The 25,571-nt window shown below is 45.6% G+C and overlaps 3 protein-coding genes across 3 annotated transcripts; all 3 read right to left on the reverse strand.

The window, feature by feature from the left end:
• Positions 1 to 664: 664 nt before the first annotated feature.
• LOC128418483 (protein NKG7-like) lies at positions 665 to 10,419 on the reverse strand. Its single transcript, XM_053398194.1, has 5 exons — positions 9,986 to 10,419; positions 5,398 to 5,641; positions 4,212 to 4,358; positions 2,396 to 2,530; positions 665 to 1,061 (listed from the first exon to the last, which is right to left on the reverse strand). The coding sequence occupies exons 2-5, from the start codon at positions 5,570 to 5,572 to the stop codon at positions 1,003 to 1,005; spliced, it is 516 nt and encodes a 171-aa protein (XP_053254169.1). The 5' UTR covers positions 5,573 to 5,641; positions 9,986 to 10,419; the 3' UTR covers positions 665 to 1,002.
• A 2,430-nt stretch (positions 10,420 to 12,849) lies between these two features.
• LOC128418475 (uncharacterized) lies at positions 12,850 to 19,321 on the reverse strand. Its single transcript, XM_053398182.1, has 4 exons — positions 19,011 to 19,321; positions 15,287 to 15,436; positions 14,019 to 14,153; positions 12,850 to 13,163 (listed from the first exon to the last, which is right to left on the reverse strand). The coding sequence occupies exons 1-4, from the start codon at positions 19,225 to 19,227 to the stop codon at positions 12,949 to 12,951; spliced, it is 717 nt and encodes a 238-aa protein (XP_053254157.1). The 5' UTR covers positions 19,228 to 19,321; the 3' UTR covers positions 12,850 to 12,948.
• Positions 19,322 to 20,282: 961 nt separating this feature from the next.
• On the reverse strand, positions 20,283 to 25,246 carry LOC128418478 (protein NKG7-like). The gene is made up of 4 exons (XM_053398187.1): positions 24,892 to 25,246; positions 23,923 to 24,069; positions 23,138 to 23,272; positions 20,283 to 20,612 (listed from the first exon to the last, which is right to left on the reverse strand). Exons 1-4 carry the CDS (start codon positions 25,064 to 25,066, stop codon positions 20,431 to 20,433), a joined length of 639 nt encoding a protein of 212 aa, XP_053254162.1. The 5' UTR covers positions 25,067 to 25,246; the 3' UTR covers positions 20,283 to 20,430.
• Positions 25,247 to 25,571: the final 325 nt, after the last annotated feature.

The raw sequence follows: 25,571 nt of genomic DNA on the forward strand, positions 1-25,571 counted from the left end.
GACATGACTAAACGACTAAACAAATAAACAACAACAAAGTTAAGGCCTCATTCAGACCATGCATTTAAAGTGGCATGGTACCATTTTAAACAGTCATAGGTTCCCCCAAAGAATTCTGAGAGCTGTAGTTGCTTAAGGTGCTGAGAGTTGTCAGGAGATCCCTATTCCCCTCCCAGAGCTACCGTTCCCAGGGAACTAAAATCCCTCTTCCCAGGGAACTCCTTTCAATCCTTTCCCAATGCAAGAGCATAAAAAACCCAAAAGAGCCCAGCTGGACCAGGCCAGTGGCCCATCTAGTCTAGCATCCTTTTCTGACAGTGGCCCACCAGATACCTATGAGAAGTCCCCAAAGCAGCACTCTTCCCACTAGTGTTCCCAGTAACTTATATCTGGAAGAATACTGGCTCCACCAGTGGAGATACATCATGGCCATTGTGGGTAATAGCTGGAGACCCTTCCTGAACCTGTCTCACCCTATGTTAAAGCTACCCAGGTTGGTGGCCATCACAAGTTTTTGCAGGAGCAAGTTCCATATCTACACTGTGTGAAGAAGTCCTGGTCATGTTGTCCCCCCCGCCCTGAATTTTCTACATTTTGCCATGGTTAGAGATTAAGGAGGAGGCAAAGGAAAGGATGAGAGAATCTGTCGGTGTATTGTTTTTATTTTTCCAGCCTTACATTTAGTTCTCCACATTTCCACATCGGTTTGCGGTTTCGTTGGTGGCCAACACCCACCCCCTGCGAAACATCATTTGTTTGCAACCAGTGATTCCATGGCAGATGCCCAACCTGTAGACAAGGCAATGCAGAAAAAGCTCCCTGAAGACAAGGCAGCTCAGGTGCCCTATAGGGGGTGCTGTGAATCGATTGGGGATGAAAGCACTATTGGGACAGTTTGGAAGGGGATTTTACTGGCATGGGACAGGTTGGGGACAGGCTTCCTTTGTGTGTTGTGTGTCGACTGCATCACAAGGTTGCCTTTGCTTTTTAGGAACCAGGTCCTCACACATTCTCATAGCCAGGCCTTGAAGGGCACAAGTGAGCAACAAGGCTGAAGACGCCTGCAATGAGAGAAGGAGAGAGCAAGAGAGGAAGAAATAAATTCAAAGTGGAACAGCCTCAGGAAGCCAGAGCCAGCCTCACATTACATTGACACCTTCTGTTTATCAACCTTCTGACTCTCACGGGAGGCTGGGTGCCTCTGACCATGTGCAGAGTTCATTTCTGTCCAAGGGAAAGCATTTGTTTTTAAAGAGACCTATAGACAAAGTGCTAATGAGCATGTGCAAAGCCTTCCTTTTGTGTGAAGCGAATGTTTCCTTACTTATCCAGAGACTGCCTATAGGCTGGTGGTTGTGCAATGCAGAACCCAGAACCTCAGGTAGCTTGCTGAAGGTCCATTGACAGTGCATGTCACACATGTGAGGTGCTGCTATAGAGCTACCTACTTTGCAGAGCTCTACGTGGCGGCAGAAAGGCATTGGAATGAACGTTCACACTGCCTACACAATGCTAGAGATGTAGGTGAGTCTGCCCATTTTGGTTGCTCATTTTCGCAATCTTAAATTCAGTTCTCTCCAGTTCTGAATCAGTTTGTGGGGTTGTTTTTTAAGCCGTCATGAAAATTCAGTGGCATTTTAGTGCAAATTTCTCCTTAAAATATACATGCATGTATGCAGTTTTCACTCACGCACACATCGTTGCAAAGCAATTTCCTTTGACACAATGCATTCTTGCATGTTGTTTTCACTAATACAGTGGACGCTTCGGTTGCGAACGTGATCTGTGCGGGAGGCACGTTCGCAACCTGCAGCGTTCGCAACCTGCGGCGCCATGTCTGCACATGCACGGGTTGCAATTCAGCACTTCTGCGCATGCGCAAAGCGCAATTTAACACTTCTGCGCATGTGCAAGTGCCTGCCAAAACCCAGAAGTAACCTGTTCCAGTACTTCCAGGTTCAGCGTGGTGCACAACCTGAAAATATGCAACCTGAAGTGTCTGTAACCCGAGGTATGACTGTATATGCATCTTTATGTACATTTCACCTTAGTACACATTTTTGTACGCATTACATTGCTGGAGAAATGCATTGCAAAATTCAGAAGAGTGCAAATGTGAAAGGCTACTTCTCATAGCACAGAATCATAGCACTGTAGAGTTGGAAGGGACCCTGAGGATCATCTAGTCCAACCCCCTGCAATGCAGGAATATGCAGCTGGTCCATACAGGGATCGAACCTGCAACCTTGGCGTTATCAGCACCATGGTCTAACCAACTGAGCTATCCAGGCTCATCATGCTTCTGTTTCACCTTGCGTATTGTTTCAGAAAGCGGAAATGGGGTAGGTTTGCCTTTAAATGCAAACTAACTCCCTTCCCCACCCTCCCTACTCACCAGTCAGGAACAGCATGGGAAATGCTACCCAGGCAAGATAGAAGGACCATTCATAGGTGAGCTGGATTTGAGGGTCCCTGTTCTTCCCCCAGGATTCAGTGGTGAATACGACTACACCAACAAGAGTGAAGAGTGCTACAAAAGAGCAGAGGAGTTAGGGCAGCCAACATAGCACTGATTCACACAGGCAATCTCACCACTCAATTATCAAGGGCCGGCTGGTATGTATGTTGCAGATCTAACCCTACTGGCTGGTGCCCATTGATGCTGATAGGGCAGAAGGCAGGGAGACGAACAGTAGGTGGAGCTGCCAGCGGCAGTGACGGGAGAGAATCAACTAATTCTAGTTTTGTCCCCTTCCTCCTCCCTGATGAATTCTACAAAAGAAACACTGAGGCTATGGAGGAGGAAGCCAGCAGCCGGGGCCTCCCCATAGACTGGTCATAGGTCAGAAGGCAGGCAGGTGAGGACTGCCTGGGGGCAGACAGGTTGGTGGGGCAGTGTGCCCCATTGGCTTTAATGGCGCAGCCTCTACTGGATCTAACACCACGGAGAGAATTTTTGTACCTCCTCAATCATAACACAATTTTTGGTGTCTCCATCTTCTTGTATCATCATCGTCATCTAAAAAGATCATGGCACTCAGTTCACACATCCAAGTGCAAACTGTAGTTTATTGCACTAAGGGTGCATGGGCCCTACTACATCTGATGGGTTTCCCCTTTGCTTTCATTACAGGCATAGAGATGGTTGGTTTAAATCAGGATTGCAATGTGAGGCTTATCTCATCCTTTCCCAACTATGAAGCTGATGCACAGGCTCTGTCTCAAAGGGTAGGGTTGCCATATTTAGAGAAGTAAAAATCCAGACACAAAAAGTTGTTGACCTTTTTAAGTGGAGATTTCAAAAATCTGGACATTTGGACGAATTCCCGAAGTTCCCCCTAGACCAGTGGTTCTCAACCTGTGGGTCCTCAGATGTTGTTGGACTACAACTCCCATCATCCCTGAGCTCTGGTCTTGCTAGTTAGGAGTGATGGGGGTTGTAGTTCAACAACATCTGGGAACCCACAGGTTGAGAAAGGCTGCCCTAGACGCTAGGTACATCATTGGAGGTATGGCAACCCTACCATAGGGGCGAAGGCAGAGGCAGATTTAGAGCAGCGCAACCGATTTTGCCACACTGGGTGCCTAGCTTAGGGGCCCCCATGGGGCGTTGCAAACTGTGATGTAGCAAACTGAGCAGAATGGAAGCTGAGAGGCAGGTGACAGGGTGCACTGAATTTTGGCCTTCCACAGGGAGCTGCTGAAATTTGAAAACTCAAAGTCTGCCCCTGCTGAGGGCCCTTGCTTTCCTTCCTGCTGGTGTGGAAGCACCCTTAAAGGGCTTTGAAATGTTTTAAGCTTGGCCTTAGAGGATGAAAACATCCCACCCCTTTCTTTGCTCCAGCGGTCCTTTCCCCCTTAAAATATCCTCTTTCTCAATTCTAGAGCCATGCCTGATCTCTTCGCGGGATAATAATGTAAGAAAAGTCCCACAGCATCAGCTGAAAAGCCCATCTAGTTCAGTGTCCATTTCTCCCAGGGCAAAACCAGGGGCTTATGGGAAGCCCAAAAGCAGGCCCAGAACACAGCCGCCGCCTCCTCACTTGCAATTCCCACCAACTGGTCTTGAGGGGCATACTGTCTCCGACAGAGGAGGTAGACCATAGCCATTGTGGCTAGTGGAAGCTGACAGCATGTGGGGCATAGCCATGAGGCTATTTAGCACCTGCGACCGTGAGCAGGTTCTTCCTCATAATCCTTGGCACACCTACCACCTGTGAAGGCAACGATGGACGTGACAAAGACTCCGCCAAGGAAGCCACAGTTGCAAGGCATGAAGGAGGCGGTGAGAGAAATGACCGAGACCAAAGCTGCCAGGGAGCCCAAGATCAGGAACGCACGTGTGGCAAGGATGTATTCTGTAAATCAAAGCATTGAGGGGAAAGAGTTAGTTGAGCATGCCTTCATTCCTTGTACCCGGAACCTTCCAGAAGCCTAAAAAAAGAGAGAAGAGGTTAGTTATGCCCATTGAGTAGACTCATGGAAGGCAATAGACATGTTACTTGCCACAATTGATCTTAATGGGCATAACCAAGGTTGGATATCACCCATGATGTTTGACCTTAGCTTGAAGGTTTAGTTATTAAAGTGTAATTTACCTGTTTAAACTGAAAAGGCTTCAATTTCAAAGTGAAAGAGGACCAAGTGTGAGAAAGAGGATATTTGCCTAAGGTTACAAAATTTAACCTTGGCTTGAAGTGAATATAGTTCCCCCATCTGTTGTTGTTTTTGTTGTTATCATTATTATTATATCAAAAAGTACACGCAGCTCCCGCTACCTAAACGTTCATTATACAAAAATTCACTTATCCAAACAGGAAGAGTTAGTACCCAGACCTCTCTATACAAACCACAGATTCAGATATCCAAACTGCCAGACCTGTATGCAGTACTGTAAACAAATAAACAGCCTTAAACAAACCTCATTTTTGTGTTTTTCTGGTCTGTAGTGTCTGTAGTAGCCATTCGTCAGAAACCATTGTAGGTGGGAGGGAGACTGGACAAATAATAGAGCTCCCCCCTTCCTTGTTTGCCTTTTGCAAGGTTTCAGAGGGTTTTCCTGGGTGTTTTCATCATTACAGGGTCAAAATTCTGTGGTCAGGAATGCATTAGAAAGTTTACCATAGAAATCAATGGAAATTGTCAACTCATTGTGCAAACACTAACCTAAGGAGTGATTTCCTGAGAATGCATTGTGTTCTGATAACTGGTCCTGCGTGTACCACATGCATGGTGGATTTTCTGAGAGGATTTTTTACCAAGACTTTTTGAGAGCGTCACAGCAGGTGCCACCAGGCACACTGGTGCCGCTGAGCACCTTGTTGATGACCCCCCCTCAACCCATAACCTTTGTGTATTGGGGGGGTGTCCCTTGGCAGTTGCCACCATTCTCCTTACCATTAGCCTTGGTTGGGGTCCAGCAGTTCCCATCCATGCACTCCTGCCAGAGGCCACTGTGGGCAATGCCAGCTGGTCCGTAAGCCACCAGCCAGTAATCAGTGGTCAGGGCGATGAACAAAGCAATGATGCTTATGGAAGCCACCGGTATGCTTAAGATTCTGCAGAGCAGCATCCTTACGATTGTATGGAAGAGCCTTGGCAAAATTAACCCCCGTAGGCTGGTTTCTTGCCTGGAAGGACCCTGAGGGCACAGTCAAGAGAATAGGATTTAACGCAGAAGCAGAAAGCATGGAAACAACTTTGGGTAACAAAGTGCCAAAGGCAAACAGCCTGCCACCAAACAAAGAAGCAACCATGGTGGTGTAATTTGGAGCACAGGGTGGGGAGGGATCAGTTCACAGACATTTGTGCCACGGGTGGTGCAGTGAAGGGACCACTAACCAGGTGGAGTAAACTGCATTTTCCTAACATTTATTTTAGTATTTACTGCCTTGGATGAAAAAAAAAGTGGGGTTGTAGCCAACTAAGTTTTCTTCGGTGTAGACCCATTGAAATTAATGGACCAAACTTTGGCATGTTCATTTATTTCAATGGGTCTACGCTGAGGATGATGCCATGTAGCTTGAAACACTTATAACAGCATGAATTTCACACATCAAACATTAAACTACCCATGCATAATTATTAAAACTAAAAAATACCTAGTGCTTAATAGTTTTAGTAATCCCTTGTGGTAATTTGATTATTGGCAAAACATCTTTGAGTGTATGCAATTATAATGATTTTAGCTCACATTTACTGTTGATTGCATTAATGTGATTTTGTGAAATCAGGTTTTTACTAGAGCCTCAGTTTAATTAGATTGAACTATGGATGAAATTCAAAGACTATTTAGTTAAATATGTTAAGATAACTTAATTGGAAAAATTTGCAAATATCAGATAGGCTTAGGATTTAAATATGTATTGTTAGAGAATAAGATGTTTAAAGTTAAAATGAAAAGAAAGAAAGATGTTAAGTGATTAAGTTAATTTTATGAGAAAATTGGTTTTGGAAAACTGTTGCAATGATATACACTGAAATTCATCCAGGGGGACTTGAGGAAGTCACTTAACAATGTTACTAAGATTGGATTAAGTACAATTAAGATGTATGTATGTATGTATGTATGTATGTATGTTTGTTTGTTTGTAAATTTTGGAAAACTAATATTTTTTAAAATAATAATAATAATAATAAATAATTAGATTCAACTAACTCGCCTTCATAAAGCCATAGTCGGGTATTTGTGACTTTTCTTATTGAATTCTAAATCCAAATCTGTGGTTCTGATTTAAATAAATAGCAATAGCAATAGATAGCAACATGATTCAGGGGAGGGGGAGTACAATAGATTTCCTGAGATCCAAGTCCTTAGGCCCTTGGAGCCAGTGTGGTGTAGTGGTTAAGAGCAGTAGTCTCATAATCTGGGGAACTGAGTTCGCGTCTCCACTCCTCCACATGCAGCTGCTGGGTGACCTTGGGCTAGCCACACTTCTCTGAAGTCTGTCAGCCCCACTCAACTCACAGAGTGTTTGTTGTGGGGGAGGAAGGGAAAGGAGATTGATAGCTGCTTTGAGACTCCTTTGGGTAGTGATAAAGCGGGATATCAAATCCAAACTCTTCTTCTCTTCTTCTTCTGTGAGTAGAGAGAGTAAAGAATGTCACACTGGAGGGTGACATTCCTACAGGTATGGTGTCAGTGTGTATCATTCTTGGGCAATATCCACAGTTTGCAGCTTGGGCCACCAATAAAATTTCCCAGGCTGCCTTGGAGAAACCTGCTGCTGTTACATGCGGCTGGCTGTGGGGCTCTCCAAATAGTGTTTTGCTGCAGGACCCCTCCACCTTGGGGATGGTCCTCCCCGGGGTCCCCCAGAACAAAGTTTGGAAGCCACTGGCTGGAGAGGCGAGATTGAAATGTGCTAAGTAAATAAAACTGTTTCTTTCTGGAGGGACATGATGAGGGGGGTTGAATTTAGTGGTTATGATGACAGCTCACAGAGTCAGATTCATATTTCACCTTAAGCCACTTCCTGGAGCCTTCACACTTTGAGTGTTGATGACATCAAAGGAACTTTGCTTCTGAGTCCTGGTCTCTGCATGCAGCAGGACGAGGTGGTAGAATAGACTGCACCGCTTCAGACCTCAGAAGTGTGTGAGTGTGTGTGTATGTATGGGGGGGGGCGGGTTTACATATCTAATATATCCGTTGCAGTCAAAAGTCCCTGCAAACAGAAACCCAGCATGGCAGGCAAAGGGCTGACCTTGAACGTTTCCTCTTGAAGTGTTACCTCTTCAGTTTTCAAAGAAATAACTGTGTTCTAGCATTCAGAAGCTAGCATCCAGAAGTTATTTTTCAATGGGATGGTATACATATCAATCCAGTAGTTTTCCCCTTCTGAACTACATTTCCCACCAACCTTAACAAAAGAGTTCCCAGGATTCTTTGCAGGAAGTCATGTGCATTAACTGTGACTTTAAGTGTTTGTTGTGCATACAGCCTCAGTCAAATTCAGGGCCAAGAACAGATAATCTCAGATGTTCTGCAACCTTTCAATGGACCACCAGTGGTCCATGGGTTACATCTGAAGACCTCTGGTCTACAGTGGCTCTCCAGAGTTCCAGTCTGTCTTTCCTAGGCCAACCCTGAGATGAATCTGGCTCAGTATTGTCTACAGTACACTGTTGGAAATGAGGTGTCCAGGGTTTTAGACAGGCCACGTTCCCACCCCTGTCTGGAGATGCTGGGGACCAAACCTGGGACTTGCTTCTCTTCCACTGAGCTCAGGGGTGCCAACTTGAATAAAATACTGTGGGGGCCCAGGTAAGCCCTGCCCTGCATAGTCAGTCCCATGATGCAGTGCACACACACCATTTGAATGGGAATGCCCATCAGCTTTGTGGGGACCTGGCCTCTTCAAATATTTTATTGTGGGGGGCCAAAGCCCCCATGGCCCCTGAGAATTGGCTCCTATGACTGAGCTACAATTCTTCCCCTTTAATTCAGCCCATTTATATTTATTTATTAACTGTATACAGCCTGCCCTTTCTCTCTGAAGGGTTTCCTGGGCAGCAGCAGGCAATATAAAATCCAATGAAATCCAATAACTGAAACAACAGCTCTACGTGCCTTAAATGTGCCTTGAATGTATGGTGTGAATGCAGCCTTATGCCAACTTTTACTCATGCCATGATCTACAGAAATAACCCATAGAAAAAGTTCAAATCAGCACACACACACCAGTGCAAAACACAGCAGTGGGCAATCCTATGGCATTTTTATCCACAGTGTAAGAACAATGAATTTTGCAAATGCCAAAATCTCACCACTGCAGGAGCAAAGGAAGCCCTTTCTATCAGAATCTCTATCTCAGCACAACTGTTAGGGATGTCCTCTTTGCCTCTCCTGCAGCAATAGGGACTTTGGCACCCCAAGCAGGCTGAAGGAGGGATGGAGCTTTGTGAACTGGGCAAAAATATTTGTCAATAATCACGATGCAGAAAGCATATAAGGATGACACCCAAGAGGATCGCTTGTGCAGGTCAATTCTGTATCCAGGGCAGCTGTCTCCCAGCTTCATCTGGGACGCCAGCTGAGACCCCACCTACCCATGGACTGTCTTGCCAGAGTAGTGCATGCTCTGGTTATCTGGTTATCTTGGACTACTGCTATGCGCTCTATGAGAGGCTCCCTTTGAAGGTGACTCAGAAACTACAACTAATACAGAATGTGGCATCTAGACTGGTGACTGGGAATGGCCACCAAGACCATTTAACAATGGTCCTGAAAGACCTACATTGGCTCCCAGTATATTTCCGAGCACAGTTCAAAGCGTTGGTGCTGATCTTTAAAGTCCTACATGGCCTCAGCCCAGTACAGTGGTACCTCGGGTTACAGATGCTTCAGGTTACAGACTCCGCTAACCCAGAAATAGTACCTCGGGTTAAGAACTTTGCTTCAGGATGAGAACAGAAATTGTGCTCCGGTGGCACGGCGGCAGCGGGAGGCCCCATTAGCTAAAGTAGTACCTCAGGTTAAGAACAGTTTCAGTTTAAGAACGGACCTCCAGAACAAATTAAGTTCTTAACCCGAGTTACCACTGTATACCTGAAGGAGCGTCTCCATCCCCATCATTCAGCCCAGACACTGAGGTCCAGCTCTGAGGGCCTTCTGGCGATTCCCTCACTGCAAAAATTGAAGTTACAGGGAACCAGGCAGAGGGCCTTCTCGGCAGTGGTGCCCTCCCTGTGAAACGCGCTCCCATCAGATATCAAAGACATAAAGAACTACATAGCTTTTAGAAGATATCTAAAGGCAGCCCTGTATCAGGAAGTTTTAATGTTTGGCGTCTTTGTTTTTATATTTTGCTGGAAGTTGCCCTTGGAACTTCCATAAACCTTACTCCAGACCATACTGACCGGGGGCACTGGTGGAAACTGTTTCTTCAAAGCATTTGAAGGGGCACCAGGTTGGGGAATAGCCTGCCTTATTTTTTTCTAAAAAGGGAGGGTTAGAGAGGAGCAGAACTGTTGCCATCCTTACCTGGCTCTCTTTGCGGAAAGAACAAGTGTTGGTCAGATAGCGATGCTGAGGACTCTAGAGCAGGAAAACGTGTGTCAGGAGCTGCTGGCTTGAGGTTTTGTAGGAGGAAAGGCTGGTCCTTGTCAGCGTGGGGTCAGGACAGAGCTGTGGTTGCAAGGGAAGGAGCCTTATTGGTCGTCTTCTACAGTTTGTCTCAGCTCTGCTTTCCCCGTTTCCCTCCTCCCTGTGTATTTGACCTCCTCCTCCTTTCGCCACGTCATCCCCAAATTCTACTGCAGCTCTTTCTTTCTTTTTAGCACCTATTGTCCTCTGTGCCCCCCATCCTGGGGAAGTGGTGCTTGTGGGGGGAGACTAAAGTGTCTGTGGCTTATGTGGGGAGATGCTGCAATGTTCTCAGGGTGGGCCTAAGATTGATCGCTTCCTGAGGCCCCGGGCAGCACAGCGCACCCCACCTCTCCCCTGATTCCACAAAGAGGAGCTGACCAGGCTGGCAATTTTTTTCTTCTTTTAATTCAACATAACAGTCAGATAAACAATCAGCCATAAAGAAGGCTGATCGCCGAAGAATTGATGCTTTTGAATTATGGTGCTGGAGGAGACTCTTGAGAGTCCCATGGACTGCAAGAAGATCAAACCTACCCATTCTGAAGGAAATCAGCCCTGAGTGCTCACTGGAAGGACAGATCATGAAGCTGAGGCTCCATTACTTTGGCCACCTCACGAGAAGAAAAGACTCCCTGGAAAAGACCCTGATGCTGGGAAAGATGGAGGGCACGAGGAGAAGGGGACGATAGAGGACGAGATGGTTGGACAGTGTTCTCGAAGCTACCAGCATGAGTTTGACCAAACTGCAGGAGGCAGTGGAAGACAGGAGTACCTGGCATGCTCTGGTCCATGGGGTCACGAAGAGTCGAGCATGACTAAACGACGGAACAACAAACAGTCAGATGTAAACATAGTGGAAACTGTCACAGCTCTCACATCCCTCCCCCAACAGCATCCCCAACCAACATCCCAAATCCAAAGGGGATTGTTCAGTGAACACAAGGCCGTGCGTGCATGCTAGTGTCTGGGATCTCTCCCACGGGATCTCTGGGAGTCAGGGGTCAGAGTTCACCTGGTTTAGACGCAAATATATGAAATGAAAGGCAATATGGAGTAAGCATATCGGTATGTAATGAATGCTGCTTTGCAGGGTTAAAGAAAGAGGAAAATGGTGTAAAAAGTAGAAAGATAGAGGTAATCTACATTAGACACAGCAACTTAGAAAGAGTAAAAATTTCGAGGTCTTAGAACGAAGGAAGTCAATATGTGTATATGTATGTAATGACTAGATTAGAATGATGATATGGTTTTATTTGTAGATGTGTGTTTTTTTGGGGGGAGGTTTGTGCTTTTATCTCTTGCGTTTTTTTCTTGTTTGTACTGTTTTATTTTGGATTCAATTTTTGTAATTTTTGTTGTAATGTTGCATTGAAAATAAAAAATTTTAAAAAAAGAAAAAAAGAAAAGAAAGGCAATTAGTCTCCACACAGCTTAAAGATAAAGGGACCCCTGACCATTAGGTCCAGTCGACGACTCTGGGGTTGCAGTGCTCATCTCGCTTTATTGGCCAAGGGAGCCGGCGTACAGCTTTCGCGTCATGTGGCCAGCATGACTAAGCCGCTTCTGGTGAACCAGAGCAGCGCACGGAAATGCCATTTACCTTCCCGCCAGAGCGGTACCTATTTATCTACTTGCACTTTGACATGCTTTTGAACTGCTAAGTTGGCAGGAGCAGGGACCGAGCGGGAGCTCACCCCATTGCGGGGATTCAAACTACTGACCTTCTGATTGGCAAGCCCTAGGCTCTGTGGTTTAACCCACAGCGCCACCCGTGTCCCTCCACACAGCTTAGGTCTAGGCTATCTCCCTATGTGAGCTTGCCTGGGCTTTGCAATCTTCTGGGGGAGGCCTGTATCTCTGCCCCACCCCCTTCACAGGCCTGCTCAGTGAGGACAAAAGAGAGGGCCTGTGGAACTCCCTTCCACAGGAGGCTAGGCTGTCTGCTGCTCTGCTTTCCTTTCACCAGCAGGCAAATCCTTTTTTGTTTTGTTCCCACAGGTTTTAGGCCACTAACTGGCCGTTGTGGCGAGGTCTTTTGAAGATGGGTGTTCTACTTCATTTTTGTGTGCTTTTAAATGGTTTGAAGTGTTTTCACTTCTGTTTTTAATAGGGTTATTTATTTAATTGTCACACACACACACACACACACACACACACACACTCACTTCTATGCATGGCACACCCAGTTACAAGAGTTGTCACTTTCTTCCTCCCTCCTAATAGGGCTCCTCTGCCTCTTAGAAAGTTAGCAGCGGACAGTTTCACTATTATTACACATCCACCATTCTGGAAAATATTTAATCTATCACCATTTTCCATATGCTGTGCTGATGCCACCCCTTTTTTCAGAACGTAAGAGAAACACCACATCGTACTCGGGAGCACAGTCAGAGGAAACCCCGTTTAGAGCGATGAATTATAATTTTTAAAGCACTCCAAGGCTCCATCTGCACTACACATTTGAAGCAGCCCCATGTCACTTTTAAGCAGCCATGGCATTCCCCCAAAGAATCCTGGGAACTGTAGTTTGTTAAGGGTGCAGAGAGTTGTTAGGGGACCCTAAACGTTCCTGGTGAAATGGACAGCTCTCTTTGGTTTTACTTACCTAAAAGGAGGGGGAAAGTGGGGGAGAGAGAAGGAACTGTTACAGACCAGGCATTGAAAACACGAAACAACTTTATTACAAGATTTAGGTGTTGGGTTTTTTTAAAAAAAAATCAGACATTGGAATATTTTTTAAAAAAATACAAGAGAAGCAGTAGGATGGATAATTTTTTTTAATAGACAATGCGGATTCAAAATAAAATAAAATAAAAAATAGCATGGGAGGGAAATGAGAAACTATCAGGTTGAAGAGTTTAGATTATGGTGGAATGAAGACAGAGGGATGGGCTTGGGAGGGGGCTTCTTGCAGGTGGAGCAGCCAGTCCCTGACTTTGGAGAACTGACAGCTCCATAGCTGTGTGGTCCCCAGCTTCAGGTTGCTGCACCCTCCCTTCCAAGAGGATTGTGTTGAAATGTTGTTCGCTGCCAGTTTGTATGGTCAGCAAATGTGTCATCAAGCTAAAGAAACCTGTGGGGAGAAAAGAAGGACCATATTCCTTTTCTATTTTTTTAAGTTGAACTGAATTGATTGGTTGCAGTTTTGTCCCACCCTCATCCAATTCCTCGCGGTGCATAACAGTAATAATTCAAGACTCACTGAAAGCATTTTGGTCCCCAGGTTTGGGAATCGGAAACACACAGAGAGTTGTTAAATTATGGGGATCAAGGAAGCTCTCCTGCGTAAGCCAAACTGGAAAGAACATGAGCTCTGCAAAATGGCCCATGTGGCTCCTGTTCATTTCAACAGGGCAGGGGTCACCAATGCGGTGCCCATGGGCACAGCAATGCCCCTGTGATCTTCCCCTGCTGTCCACGAAGCCTCCTTGGTTATGAGATGGTGAGTATGGTTAGCTTTTTCTTTCTCAAAAAGTGCAGAGATTAGAAGGAAGGAGTTTGTAGAGTGTCGCCCTTCCCAACTTCCTCTTTCAGCTCTATGTCCTGTTCAAGACAAGCCTCTGATTAATTCCACTGGATCTGACTTTGACCCACGTACCCTGGGAAACCTAAACTTTAACTCTCTTTTAGTCCCCCAGAGGGGTGGCTGACCTGTAGGAGAAGGGAGAGAATTGATCAGAGGGGGTAGTGCCTTGGCACTCACTCAAAACTCCCAAGGAGGTCACAGGCCTAAGAGACTGACCATGCCTGCCATAGGGCTTACATGAGATGATGTCCTGCTGGACTGTGCCCTATGGCTCCGATCCACCTTCCACTTTGCTGTCCTAATAAGTGATGGCTTAATATAACATCCTGGCCTGTTAGCAGTACTTGAACCACGGTTTCCCAGTAGGGATGCCCCAAGAAACTGTGGCTTAACAAAGCTCACCATTCATGACATAGAGGGTGAACACCAGCCAGGCGAGGCAGAAACTCCATGTGAAGTGAAGGTGGCCGACAGAACTCAAATCTTTCTGGGTCATGTCGACTGTGTATGAGGCCATTGTGACAAAGCCGAAGATGCCTAACAAGGAGTAAAAGTGAGTTAGAGATGCCACCTGAGTAGGGATGGGGGATCCATTTGATCCAGGTTTTTTCATGAACCTGTTGAATGGAGGCTTTAAGCATGCAAAATAAGCCTTGTGAATGCACAGGAAGGTAGGAAGCTGTCATATACTGAGCCAAACCATTGGACAATCTGGTTTAGTACCGTCTACACCAGGAGTCAGCAAACTTTTTCAGCAGGGGGCCGGTCCACTGTCCCTCAGACCTTGTGGGGGGCCGGAATATACAATCATACCTCATGTTGCATCCGCTTCAGGTTGGGTTTTTTTGGGTTGCGGACTGTCGAAACTCGGAACTACCAGAACAGGTTACTTCCAGGTTTTGGCAGGCGCGCATGTGCAGAAGCACTAAATTGTGCTTTGCGCATGTGCAGAAGTGCTGTATCGCAACCCGCGCGTGCGCAGATGAGCAGACGTGGGTTTGCGAATGCTGTGGGTTGCGAACGTGCATCCCACACGGATCACTTTCGCAACCCGAGCATCCACTGTATTTTGAAGGGGGGGGGGAATGCACGAATTCCTATGCCCCACAAATAACCAAGAGATGCATTTAAAATAAAAGGACACATTCTACTCATGTAAAAACATGCTGATTCCCATACTGTCCATGGGCTGGATTTAGAAGGCGATTGGGCCAGATCTGGCCCCCGGGCCTTAGTTTGCCTACCAATGGTCTCTACACTGACTGGCAGAAGCTCTCTCGGATTCCCTCCCAGCCCTCCCTAGAGATTGAACCAGGGACCTCCTGCATGCAAAACAAATTCCTCTACCATGAAGCCACAGGCAACACAAGCTTAGTATTGTCTACACTGACTGGCAGCTGCCCTGTAAGGTTCCAGACAGAGGATTTCCCCAGCCAACCAGCAGATGTTGGGGATTGAATGCTGGTGCAGGACTTGATGGCCAGGCTGCTCAATGGGGTGAGTATATTACACCAAATCTGGGCCGACTGAACTGGCTGCTGGTTAGTTTCTGGGCCCAATTCAAAGTGCTGGTTTTGACCTATGAAGCCTTAAACCTGAGACCTTTTGCATGTGAGCGTATGTTGTGCCACTGAGCCCTTCCTGAAACTAGGGGGAGTCCTCTTTCATACCTGTGGTGAAGCTTGCTGCTGAGGACACCAGCATGTTGGAAGGTCCCCCACAACGCCTCAAGCACTGGCAGGAGATGAGGAGGGAGATGGCTGCCACGAAGCCAGTGACCGTAGCGAGTGCCAGGAGGATTCTTGAAACTCTCATGATACCTGCCAGGGAGAGAAAGATTAATACGGATTGTTCATGCTTTGTGTCCTGTCTGAAATCCTGGAGAATGCCTGCATACAGGTGGCTTAAGTCCATTGGTTTCATAAAGGGTGAAAAAGGTAAAGGACCCCTGGATGGTGTGTTTTTTTGAAAACTTTTTTTTTATTTTCCAAAAATAACAAAATGGGGGGGGGGGCAGAAAAAAAATCATAACCAAATTAAACCATAATTTTTGGTCGACTTCCCTCCACTCCCCCTCTTGGTTCCATTATAATATACTGGTTCATGCATGTCCATAAAACCTTATACAGTAGTACCTCGGGTTAAGTGCTTAATTCGTTCCGGAGGTCCGTTCTTAACCTGAAACTGTTCTTAACCTGAGGTACCACTTTAGCTAATGGTGCCTCCCGCTGCCGCCGCACCACCTCCGCACAATTTCTGTTCTCATCCTGAAGCAAAGTTCTTAACCCGAGGTACTATTTCTGGGTTAGCGAAGTCTGTAACCTGAAGCGTCTTTAACCTGAAGTGTCTGTAACCCAAGGTACTAATGTATACTTAACAGTATACTTAATTTTAAAACCTCCTTCATCTTATTACAAGTGAGTTTTAAAAGTTATACTTCTTAAGGAAAATTCTGGGTTGAGAAAGCCCAACTTGTTGGGGTACCAGTCCCGCGCGGGTCCATGTGGTCAGTAAAAGAAGGAAGTTCCAGCCAAGCAATATGGAGCAAAACAGCAGTAAGTAGACTTAGATCCTTTATTGTTGCACAACAGGTTCAACAGCAGCGAGTGAACCCAGAGCATGGAGCGACATTGACTTTTAAAACTTCCCACCACATCCCAGAATACAGTTCACACAGCATCATTGATATATCATCTTTACATCACTGACATGTCACCAAAGGGGAGGGGAAGACAAGGATTACACTAGTTCAATCTTGGCAAACATGTCCAGACAAGTTACAGGTAGGTAGCTGTGTTGGTCTGCCATAGTCGAAACAAAATTTTAAAAAATCCTTCCGGTAGCACCTTAGAGACCAGCTAAGTTTGTTATTGGTAGGAGCTTTCGTGTGCATGCACACTTCTTCAGATACACTGAAAGAGAAGTCACCAGACCCTTATATATAGTGAGAGGGTGGGGAGGGGTATTACTCAGAAGGGTGGTGGGAATGGGTGATTGGCTGATAGGTGTGGTAAACCTGTTGACGACTGTTAACGACTGCAATTGGTCTTACAGGAAAAAGCAAGGGGTGAGATGGCTAAAAATAGCTTTATCATATATAATGAGATAAGAATCCAATGTCTCTATTCAGACCAGGTCTCCCCATGGTTTTAAGTTTGGTAATAAGTTGCAATTCAGCAACTTCTCTTTCCAGTCTATTTCTGAAATTCTTTTGTAATAAGACAGCTATTTTGAGATCTTTGTATAGAATGTTTAGTACTGGGGCATGGAACATAGGAAGCAAGAAGGACCATTGGTTTGTCTAAATTAGTTTTGTCAACACTGACCAGCAGCAGCACTCTGTCCTCCATCTAGAGAAGCTAGAATAGGGTTTCCCAAACTTGGGTCTCCAGCTGCTTTTGGACTACAACTCCCATCATCCCTAGTTAGCAGGGATGATGGGAATTGTAGTCCAAAAGCAGCTGGAGATCCAAGTTTGGGAAATCCTTAACTAGAGGCATGATCAGAGTTCAGGGACACAGTCCCACTAGGCAAAACAAAACAAAAACACTTTGGGCACATTGCATGGAGATCGTTGCCAGGCCTGGACAGAGAGAATTCGGGTTCTCCCTTCCTGATCTACATACATAATTCCAATATCCATTAATCCCTAAACAGAAGATTCATTCTTAAAGATGTGGAACAGTTCAAATCCCTACTGGATCTCTTCCTGGGTGGTGCAGTCGCTATTTCTCACCCTAATTCACTTCGCCCATTTTCACTGTGAGGATGAAAATGCGCGAGGGAGGAGAAAATTGCACATGCTGCCCCAGGCTCATTGGAAGAAAAGTGCAAGCTTGAGATGGGTGGGTGGGGAAGTTAGGGGGGAAAAATCAAGCAAATAGATGCATCATCAGTTGTGAATATCCCTACTTGCTTTAAATAACAATGCACCTGACCTCTGCTCCAGAGGGTAGGAGTGTTTCTTTCTTAAAGCTGCCTCTTGACAGCTCAACAGCTCAGCTCTCAGGAGGCAGCAAATGGGATGTGGTTTCCCCTTCTAAACATCACTCTTGACAGCTCTAGTTCTCAGGAGGCGCTGACGGTTGTAGACACTAGTACAAATCATCATTATCAGTAACTTTCCGACAGCTTGTAACAACAGTGCCATAGCATCTGCACCAGCTGTCTGTCCCCAGGCCAGCTTCAAAGTTTGGGAGCTAGAGTGAAAAGCCCTAAATAATTTCGGACCAAGATACCTTAAGAGGGCCTTGCTCTCTATAGGCTGGCATGTTCAGGGGCTGAACTTTTGGAGGTGCCTTATCATGCCGCTGAGCATAGCTGTCAACTTTTCCCTTTTCTTGCGAGGAATCCTACTCGGAATAAGGGAATTTCCCTTAAAAAAAGTAAAATGTTACAGCTATGCCCCGAGACCAAATCTCTCTATACTGTCTGGATTTTTAAAAATTCAATCACCTGACATTTGTTAACAATAATCAGCAAATCTCTGCTCCATATCAAATTGCTCCAGATCATGATATGGAGATGATAGATAAGTAGATAGATATATAGATATAGCTGAATATATATATATATATATATATATATATATATATATATATATATAGTAAACGTTATGAGTTTGGAGGGACAGTGTTAGTTTGTTTGCAGACACCCCTCCTAATCCCTGGATCAAATACGTGTTAAAAGCTAATCAAGCCTTCTAATTCTTGGGACAGTCAGGTTAGCGTCCTGTTAAGGCGATCGCTTGGGTGATGGGCCATTAAGGGGAACAAAGGAAGCAGCTCTGTGGGAGATGGCAATTGGGTAGAGCTCTACCCTCACTCAACTCTGAGTAGTTAAGAGGATAAAGCCAGGGCTGTGAACAGGAAGTAGAGTGATGTGAGCTAGAAGCAAAACAGAGAGCAAATGATGTTTGTTTTCTGTTTGAATCCAAGGCTGTAGCTATGGAGGAAGCAAGCTCTCTTGGGTTGTTAATTCTGTGAACTGTAGGCTCAGGTTGCATATATGTGTAAACAAACCATAAATCATAAAGATACCATAGTCTCTGCTGTCCTTCATTCCAAAGGAAACACAAACCCTGGGCCCTGGTATCTCGCACTGCTCAGAGATGGAGGTTGCGTGGAACAATATCCATGGGCAAATTGTTTATCTCCTCAGGTCAGGAAATAAATGAAACAAACATTTCAAAACACCTTGCTTCATTTGGGCTTACACATCAGTACATGTTGGCATGGGATCTCGATGGAGATCCAAAAACTGACTCCTGAAGGGCAGATCCCCCAGGACTGGAGCCATGCAGCCGTGGGGCAAGAGGAGATGGTTGCTTGTGTTTGGGGTGGAGTGCCAGGAGGTGTAGGACTGAGATGAGCAGGCACCGGTGCACCTCCTTACCGCTGCTCCTGCTCAGTTGAGTGCAGGCCACGTTGTTGCAGAGTTTGTTGGCCATGGGGTTAGGAGGCCCGTTCGTGTCTGGGACAATGATTTCCATCCAGGAGGGGCTAAGCAGGGAGATGGAGAGGAGGAGGAAACTGATGCAAGTAGAGGCGGCTGTGGTGGCTCGATAGGGCAAGCTCACTCGGAGCCACTGGCAGGCATTGGCTGGGGGCATCTTCGCTAGGGGAAAGAAGCAGCCACCGAGGACCACCAAGAACTTGTGATACAGTGGTTCCTAGAGTCTCTGTGCAGCAGTTAAGGCTCCTGCAGATACTTCTAGGCTGGTCTCAACTGCCGTGGAATCTTGACTTCCTTCACATCATTGGGTTCAGGGGTAGGCAGCGGCCTGGCGCAGGGTTAATTTATTTACTGTGGTGGTGATTTGTTTAAACTCTTTTTGATCTTGAATTTTAAATTTATGTTAACCTGCCCTGGCCCCTATCAGTGAAGCACAGGTCTTAAATGTAATGCTGGTGTTATTGGTGATGATTGATGGTGACGATGATCATGATAATTAATAATATAATAGGTGCAGCGGCAGTGACTGAGAAGACTAAGCTGATTCCTGCCTGTCTTTTTTGGCCCAATGGTCAATCATATCTTACGGGTTGTATCCAATGTTATTCCTGCTCAGAGTAGCCCCATTTAAATTAATGGCCAGGACTAACTAAGGTCCATTAATTTCAGAGTGAGCCTACTTTGAGTAAAATGTACTCATAGTTTTTAGTTTTATTTCATTTTTCATCATCATCATAATTAAAATTTTTATACTGTGCTTCATCCAAGGGTCACAAGGCAGTTTAGAATATAAAAGCACAATTTGTAGCATTTTACTTTGTGGTGTTTACAGAGGTTTAGTTATTTGCGATTATTCTTTCCCCCTTATACCTGTTCTTGATTTTTAGATGCAATTTGAATTTTGATTCCCCAAAGGATGCTTCATTCAATTGTCAACGCATCTGTGGTGTGTGTTTTTGCAATGTTTTTGTATTTGCTGTTTGTTTTAACCTACGTTGCCTTGCTGTAGTATAAGCAACATATCCACTATCCAAACAAGCAAGCAAGCAAGCAAGCAAGCAAGCAAGCAAGCAAACAAACAAACAAACAAACAAACAAACAAACAAACAAACAAACTGACTGACTGAAGACCAGACAGTGGCACTATTCATTTATTTAAGAATTTATAAACCACACTTTCATCCCTCCCACCCCAACAAGGCAGCATACAATTTACAAATCTTTGTTTACATCCAAGGAGGCATCTCCTCTCTCCCCCCCCCCATCTCCTATACATGCACTGACAATTTCTGAACCACAAAGGATTGCTTGGGACGGATATGCCCCCGACAAACACAACACAGACATGCGCCCCTCTCCATTATTTATGAAGGGACCGCCTTGCTGATACAGACATCTTTCTTTCCCCTTCTGAATCCTCCAAATAGCTTGACGAGCTTGAGGTATATTCTGAGGAGCTCAAAGTGATTGTGGAGCTTTCTCCATCTGAGAAACTGGATCCGTGCACCAGCAAACGTTGATGTGCCATCAGGCTGAACAAACCTACAGAAGGGGTGGGGGTGGGGAAGGGAGGTGGCGGTAGCAGCACAAAGTGGTGAAGCGGCACATTATTTCATTTAGATATTTCATTTAGAATTTATTTTCTTATTCCTTGATCCCTTGTTTCAGGGATCTACTCAATGGCTTGCCTTGATCTGGAAGGAGACCTAAAACCTATTCAAGCAAAAAAAGATGACGGCACCAGCCTAAGGTGCAAATATTCCCTGAGTAGGACTGAGAGTTTGGTAATCCTGAGAATGAATCTGGCATTCTGAATTTCCAGCACAGTTCCTGGATAGGAACTTGGCAGGGTGGAATCCAGATTAAAGACAAGAATTTCGGATTCCCCCTACCCCTGGACCTTGGGGAAAGCTGAAATGCTAATATAGTTTCAGTGGTGACCTCATACTTTTGCAACTTCCTCTCTAGGCTATAGCATAGAATCATATGGAAGGGACTCTGAGGGTCATCTTGTTCAACCCCCTGCTTTGCAGGAATATGCAGCTGTCACATACGGGAATCGAACCCACAACCTTGGGATTACCAGCACCATGAGCCATGTAGGCTCTGTGTGTGTGTGTGTGTGTGTGTGTGTGTGTGTACACATACATACATACATACATACATGCATACACATATTAGAACTCTTACAGCATTTCTTCCAGAGCACATTTTATGTATTTTAAGTAAACTACAGTCCCCAAAGATACTTGGCGAGTGCAGCTATCACTGCGAAACTGATCGAAGCGTGTTTTGCATGTATGTTGTGGACGTGGCCAAAGTATGCTTGGCTTTAAGATCAGGGTTTCTGGTGGCAGGGAGGCTTCTAAGCATGTTCTAGCTGAATCTCCAGTGCCTCCCCCTTTGCCCCTTCATGCTCAATGTGCAGACAGTCTGAACTGGAACTGGTGCACACACACACAGGAGATCTTGTGCCGCCTAGTGTCCAGAGGTGGGAAATGCAACTCATCAAGGCATATATGAGCCCTTCCAATCCTGACTCCCGTCTGTTTCATGGGGAGGCCAGCTCAGGATACAGTCCAAGCCAAAGGCAACACAAAAGAGAAGGGAGGGGAAACACATTCACTGAAGAAGACAAAGCAAAGGGGGAGGGGAAGGCAGCAGGAACTGAATGACCTTGACTCTAAGAAATATACATCCATATTACAAAAAGATGCATGAAAACCATGGCCTTAGCATCAACAGGCATAAAAATGCCGAATTAGCATTAAAAAAGAAAAGAAAAGAAAAGGTAAAGGACCCCTGACAGTTAAGTCCAGTCGCAGATGACTCTGGGGTTGCGGCGCTCATCTCGCTTTACAAGCCGAGGGAGCTGGCCTTTGTCCACAGACAGTTTTTCCGGGTCATGTGGCCAGCATGACTAAGCCACTTCTGGCGCAACAGAACACCGAAACCAGAGCAGCGCACGGAAACACCGTTTACCTTCCCGTCGGAGTGGTACCTATTTATCTACTTGCACTTTTTGGTGTGCTTTCAAACTGCTAGGTTGGCAGGAGCAGGGACCGAGCAATGGGAGCTCACCCCGTCGCGGGGATTCGAACTGCCAACCTTCTGATCGGCAAACCCAAGAGGCTCAGTGGTTTAGACCACAGTGCCACCCGAGTCCCTTAAGAATTAGCATTAACAGGTAGCAAAATACAGAGGAATGTGCAGGTGCAGGTGTTTCAAAGTCCAAAAGCGAAAATGGCAGCGGCCCTGAATGCAATTACACAAGTTCTCGATTGGAACCATTTTTTCATCCGGCTGATGAACGATAAGGTGATGTGACACCAACCATAAAAGGTAAACGATACCCGTTTGGGATAGAGACATCCATGTGCCTGACACACATTAGGATAATAGGAATAAACTGATGCTACCCCAAAATGGCCACCTTGCTGCCAGGCCTTTTTATGAGGCTGGAACAGGGTTTTAGAACTTCCAAGACAGCAGGTCCACGAGACACAGGAGCTGGATGCATAGCTTGTGTTGGGTACAGAAACTTGCATGGCAACTCCTTCCCAGTTTAAGCACTCAGGTGTTCACTCAGAACAGCCATTTTCCTATTATTCCTCCCCAACGTACCACACCACAAGCAGCCTAAAACATTATCCTCTTCCCTCCCCACTAGGGATGGAAGTATCAGTCAACTTTGGTTTCTTCTCAGTTTCTCGTTTTTTCCAATGTGACATTCAGGTCTCCACATTTCTGCAGCAATTTGCAGTAAAAAATAAAATAAAAATCCTAATGCAAATTCTTCAATACTATAGGGCAAATTTATCTTAATGAACACATTTTGTATGCAGTTAACATGGTGCTGTTGTTGTTTGCAAGCATTTTCTCCTAATACAATGCCTTTTTTATGTATCGTTTTCACTAATGTATCCATTTCAATGCACACTTTCCCCAAATATATATGCATTTTTTTGATCAACGTTGTTTGGCTGAAGAACTGCGTCACAAAATTCTGAGAAGAGTTGTCTTTAAATGCAAATCGGACAGAATATTTTTTCTCCCTCCTGACTCACCGCTTAAAATGAAGGAAGGGCAGGAGGTCCAGGCCATGTAAAAAGACCACAGGTACATGATATTGCCTGTTCTGCTGATGGAGTGTGTGGAGATACGGATGGTGTAAATGCTCAGAGCTAAGAACACCAAGGCAGCTGGAGGGAAAACAGAAGGAGGAATTTAGTGTGTGGTCCCCTGTAATGTTTTAAGAGAGACAGCAGAACTGCAACAATCTAGCTTCTACTTTTTAGGCCAGTTTTTGGTTTGTGCCCCTGAACCAAACCAAACTGTGCCCTGAGGAACTTGGGCTTTGCCAGGAGCTTATCTGAGGTTCCCCAGCTAAAAGAGAGAGAGAGAGAGAGAAAGTGGGTGAGCCCCTTCGGGAGAGAGCTTGACTATTGATGCGCCCCAAGCCTAGTGCCAGTGCTCAACTGAGTTGGGCACTGGCTGAGGGTCCTTGGAGTTCAGAAAGTCCTCTCACTGGCGCATCTCTTGCTCTTCATTTCCCCCACCAGGAGGCAGAAGTCCTTGCTGCTCTGATGCAAATTATTATTATTATTATTATTATTATTATTATTATTATTATTATACCACCCTTAATTCTTAATACAGGGGATAAAAACAAGCAAAACAAAGCAGCAAAACAATAATCCCCACCCCATTCCCACACAAATGACCCAGCATTCCAACTTGCTGTCTGCCCACCCCCAAAACCAGGTTAGAGATGGACTGACTTAGTGTAAGCTCATTCTGTATGTGCCCTGAAATGCAACATTCTTCTACTTCTTTATAAGTTTATTTATACCTGCAATCAAAGATCCCATTGCAGCAACCAGGTAGCGGTATATTGTGAAAGGGGAGGAGTAGCGGTAAGTGAACGTCATAAATGAGGCCCCAACAATTCCACAGAAAAGGGCTAAGACCAGGAGCGTCCGGGCACCATAGACATTGGCTGCAGTGGTGGGACAGAAAACAAAGGAAGACTTATTAGAGGTGGGGGAATAGCGAAGTTCTTCCATGGTCGCCTTCTCTCTCTCTCTCTCATACACACACACACACACACACACACACACACACACTCCCATGCCTCTTCCCAAACCCAAATTCTCCATCAAGGAAATGTACCTTTTATAGAAGGAACCCTTTTTCAGACTGAGAGCTCACTCCCTTCTGAGCAACTATCTAAGTTTCACCTTTGCGCAGTTAGGCCAGCTTCCACACACAGGAAGACCAACAATCGCCCCTCTCCATCATAACAAGCAAGAGTTATTGCCACAGTTCAAGGACACGTTCCTGTCAGGTGAAAAACACTCGAGAGGCACAGCAGGGCCACTGAGAGGTGTGTTCTAAGGAGACTGCTGAGGGCCAGACTGTGAGACTTAGAGGGCCACATTGGAAGGTATTGCAAGCCCCTCCACCTCTCTCTCATCTTTTCCCAAATCCAAATTCTGCATTTAGGAAATCCACTCTTTCCACCCCACACTAGTGCCATTATTTATCTTTTACAATTCAGCTGTGATATAGGCAGGGCTTTTTCCCCAGCCAGAACTCCCAGGAGCTCAGCTGCCGTATCTCTCAGGTGGGCGCCATTGCCATTCTAAGAGAACAAAGGAGAAGTTTGTGGTGAGCTCTGGTGCCTCTTTTTCTAAAAAAAATAGCACAAGGTAGGATGGGGAAAAGGTGGATTTTTATATCCTTCCTTATAGGTGAACCTCTGAATGACCAATTCCTGAGGAAAAGAATCTGGGGCTGTCCACAGGTGTGGGAAACTTACGTGAAGCGGCAATGAGATCAGAGCACACCTGCTTGATACAGACTTTCCAAATGCCGCTGTAGTAATTCTGCATCTTGGTCTCGACTAGGATCCAGTGGTGATCCATGACAGCGCAGACAAGCAAAATGATAGTGAAGACTGTGAACCCTGTAGCCAAGACTTCGTTCCACCCCATAGCTCTGTCAGTAGGTCTGGGGGCTTCCCTCTATTTCGGCACTTGCTTTCTCTAAGCGGATCCCATTTCAAACAATGGTTTCCTGACAGGGTTTCTCGACATGGCCAGAAATGGCAATCTACCCCTGCTTCCTCTCGATTTATGAAAAGCTCACAACCTGGAATCCTCTTTAAAAGCCTTCTCTTTAGAGTCGAATCCCACTCCTAGTTCCATCGTTTGCTTCTTTGTTACCTTGACTACCGTGGAACATCCCATAGCCATCAGTAGGGTTTCTGTTGGCCAAGCAGGCCTGACTTAACTATCTAATGGGTGGGTGCATCTTCGCTGACAGGGCGCAAGGGCTTTTAGGCCATCTTCACACCATACATTTAAAGCACGACGATAGCACTTTAAAGTCATTGCTTTCCCCCAAAGAATTCTGGGAGCTGTAGTTTTTTAAGGGTGCTGAGAGTTCTCAGGAGACCTCTATTTCTCTCCATAGCTGTCAACTTTCCCCCCTTTTTAA

The sequence above is a fragment of the Podarcis raffonei genome, chromosome 8, assembly GCF_027172205.1.
Source record: "Podarcis raffonei isolate rPodRaf1 chromosome 8, rPodRaf1.pri, whole genome shotgun sequence".
In the NCBI taxonomy this organism is placed as follows: domain Eukaryota; kingdom Metazoa; phylum Chordata; class Lepidosauria; order Squamata; family Lacertidae; genus Podarcis; species Podarcis raffonei.

Coding starts and splice junctions, on each gene's coding strand:
- LOC128418483 (XM_053398194.1), bottom strand. CDS start 5,572: ATGCTGCTCTGCAGAATCTTAAGCATACCGGTGGCTTCCATAAGCATC. Junction 2,531..4,211: donor CATCGTTGCCTTCACAGGTG/GTAGGTGTGCCA, acceptor GCTCTTTTGTAG/CACTCTTCACTCTTGTTGGT. Junction 1,062..2,395: donor TCCCATGCTGTTCCTGACTG/GTGAGTAGGGAG, acceptor CTCTCATTGCAG/GCGTCTTCAGCCTTGTTGCT.
- LOC128418475 (XM_053398182.1), bottom strand. CDS start 19,227: ATGCCCCCAGCCAATGCCTGCCAGTGGCTCCGAGTGAGCTTGCCCTAT. Junction 15,437..19,010: donor TCAACTGAGCAGGAGCAGCG/GTAAGGAGGTGC, acceptor TCTCCCTGGCAG/GTATCATGAGAGTTTCAAGA. Junction 14,154..15,286: donor AGCAGCAAGCTTCACCACAG/GTATGAAAGAGG, acceptor ACTCCTTGTTAG/GCATCTTCGGCTTTGTCACA.
- LOC128418478 (XM_053398187.1), bottom strand. CDS start 25,066: ATGGGGTGGAACGAAGTCTTGGCTACAGGGTTCACAGTCTTCACTATC. Junction 24,070..24,891: donor TGATCTCATTGCCGCTTCAC/GTAAGTTTCCCA, acceptor CCACCACTGCAG/CCAATGTCTATGGTGCCCGG. Junction 23,273..23,922: donor AATGGGATCTTTGATTGCAG/GTATAAATAAAC, acceptor TTTTCCCTCCAG/CTGCCTTGGTGTTCTTAGCT.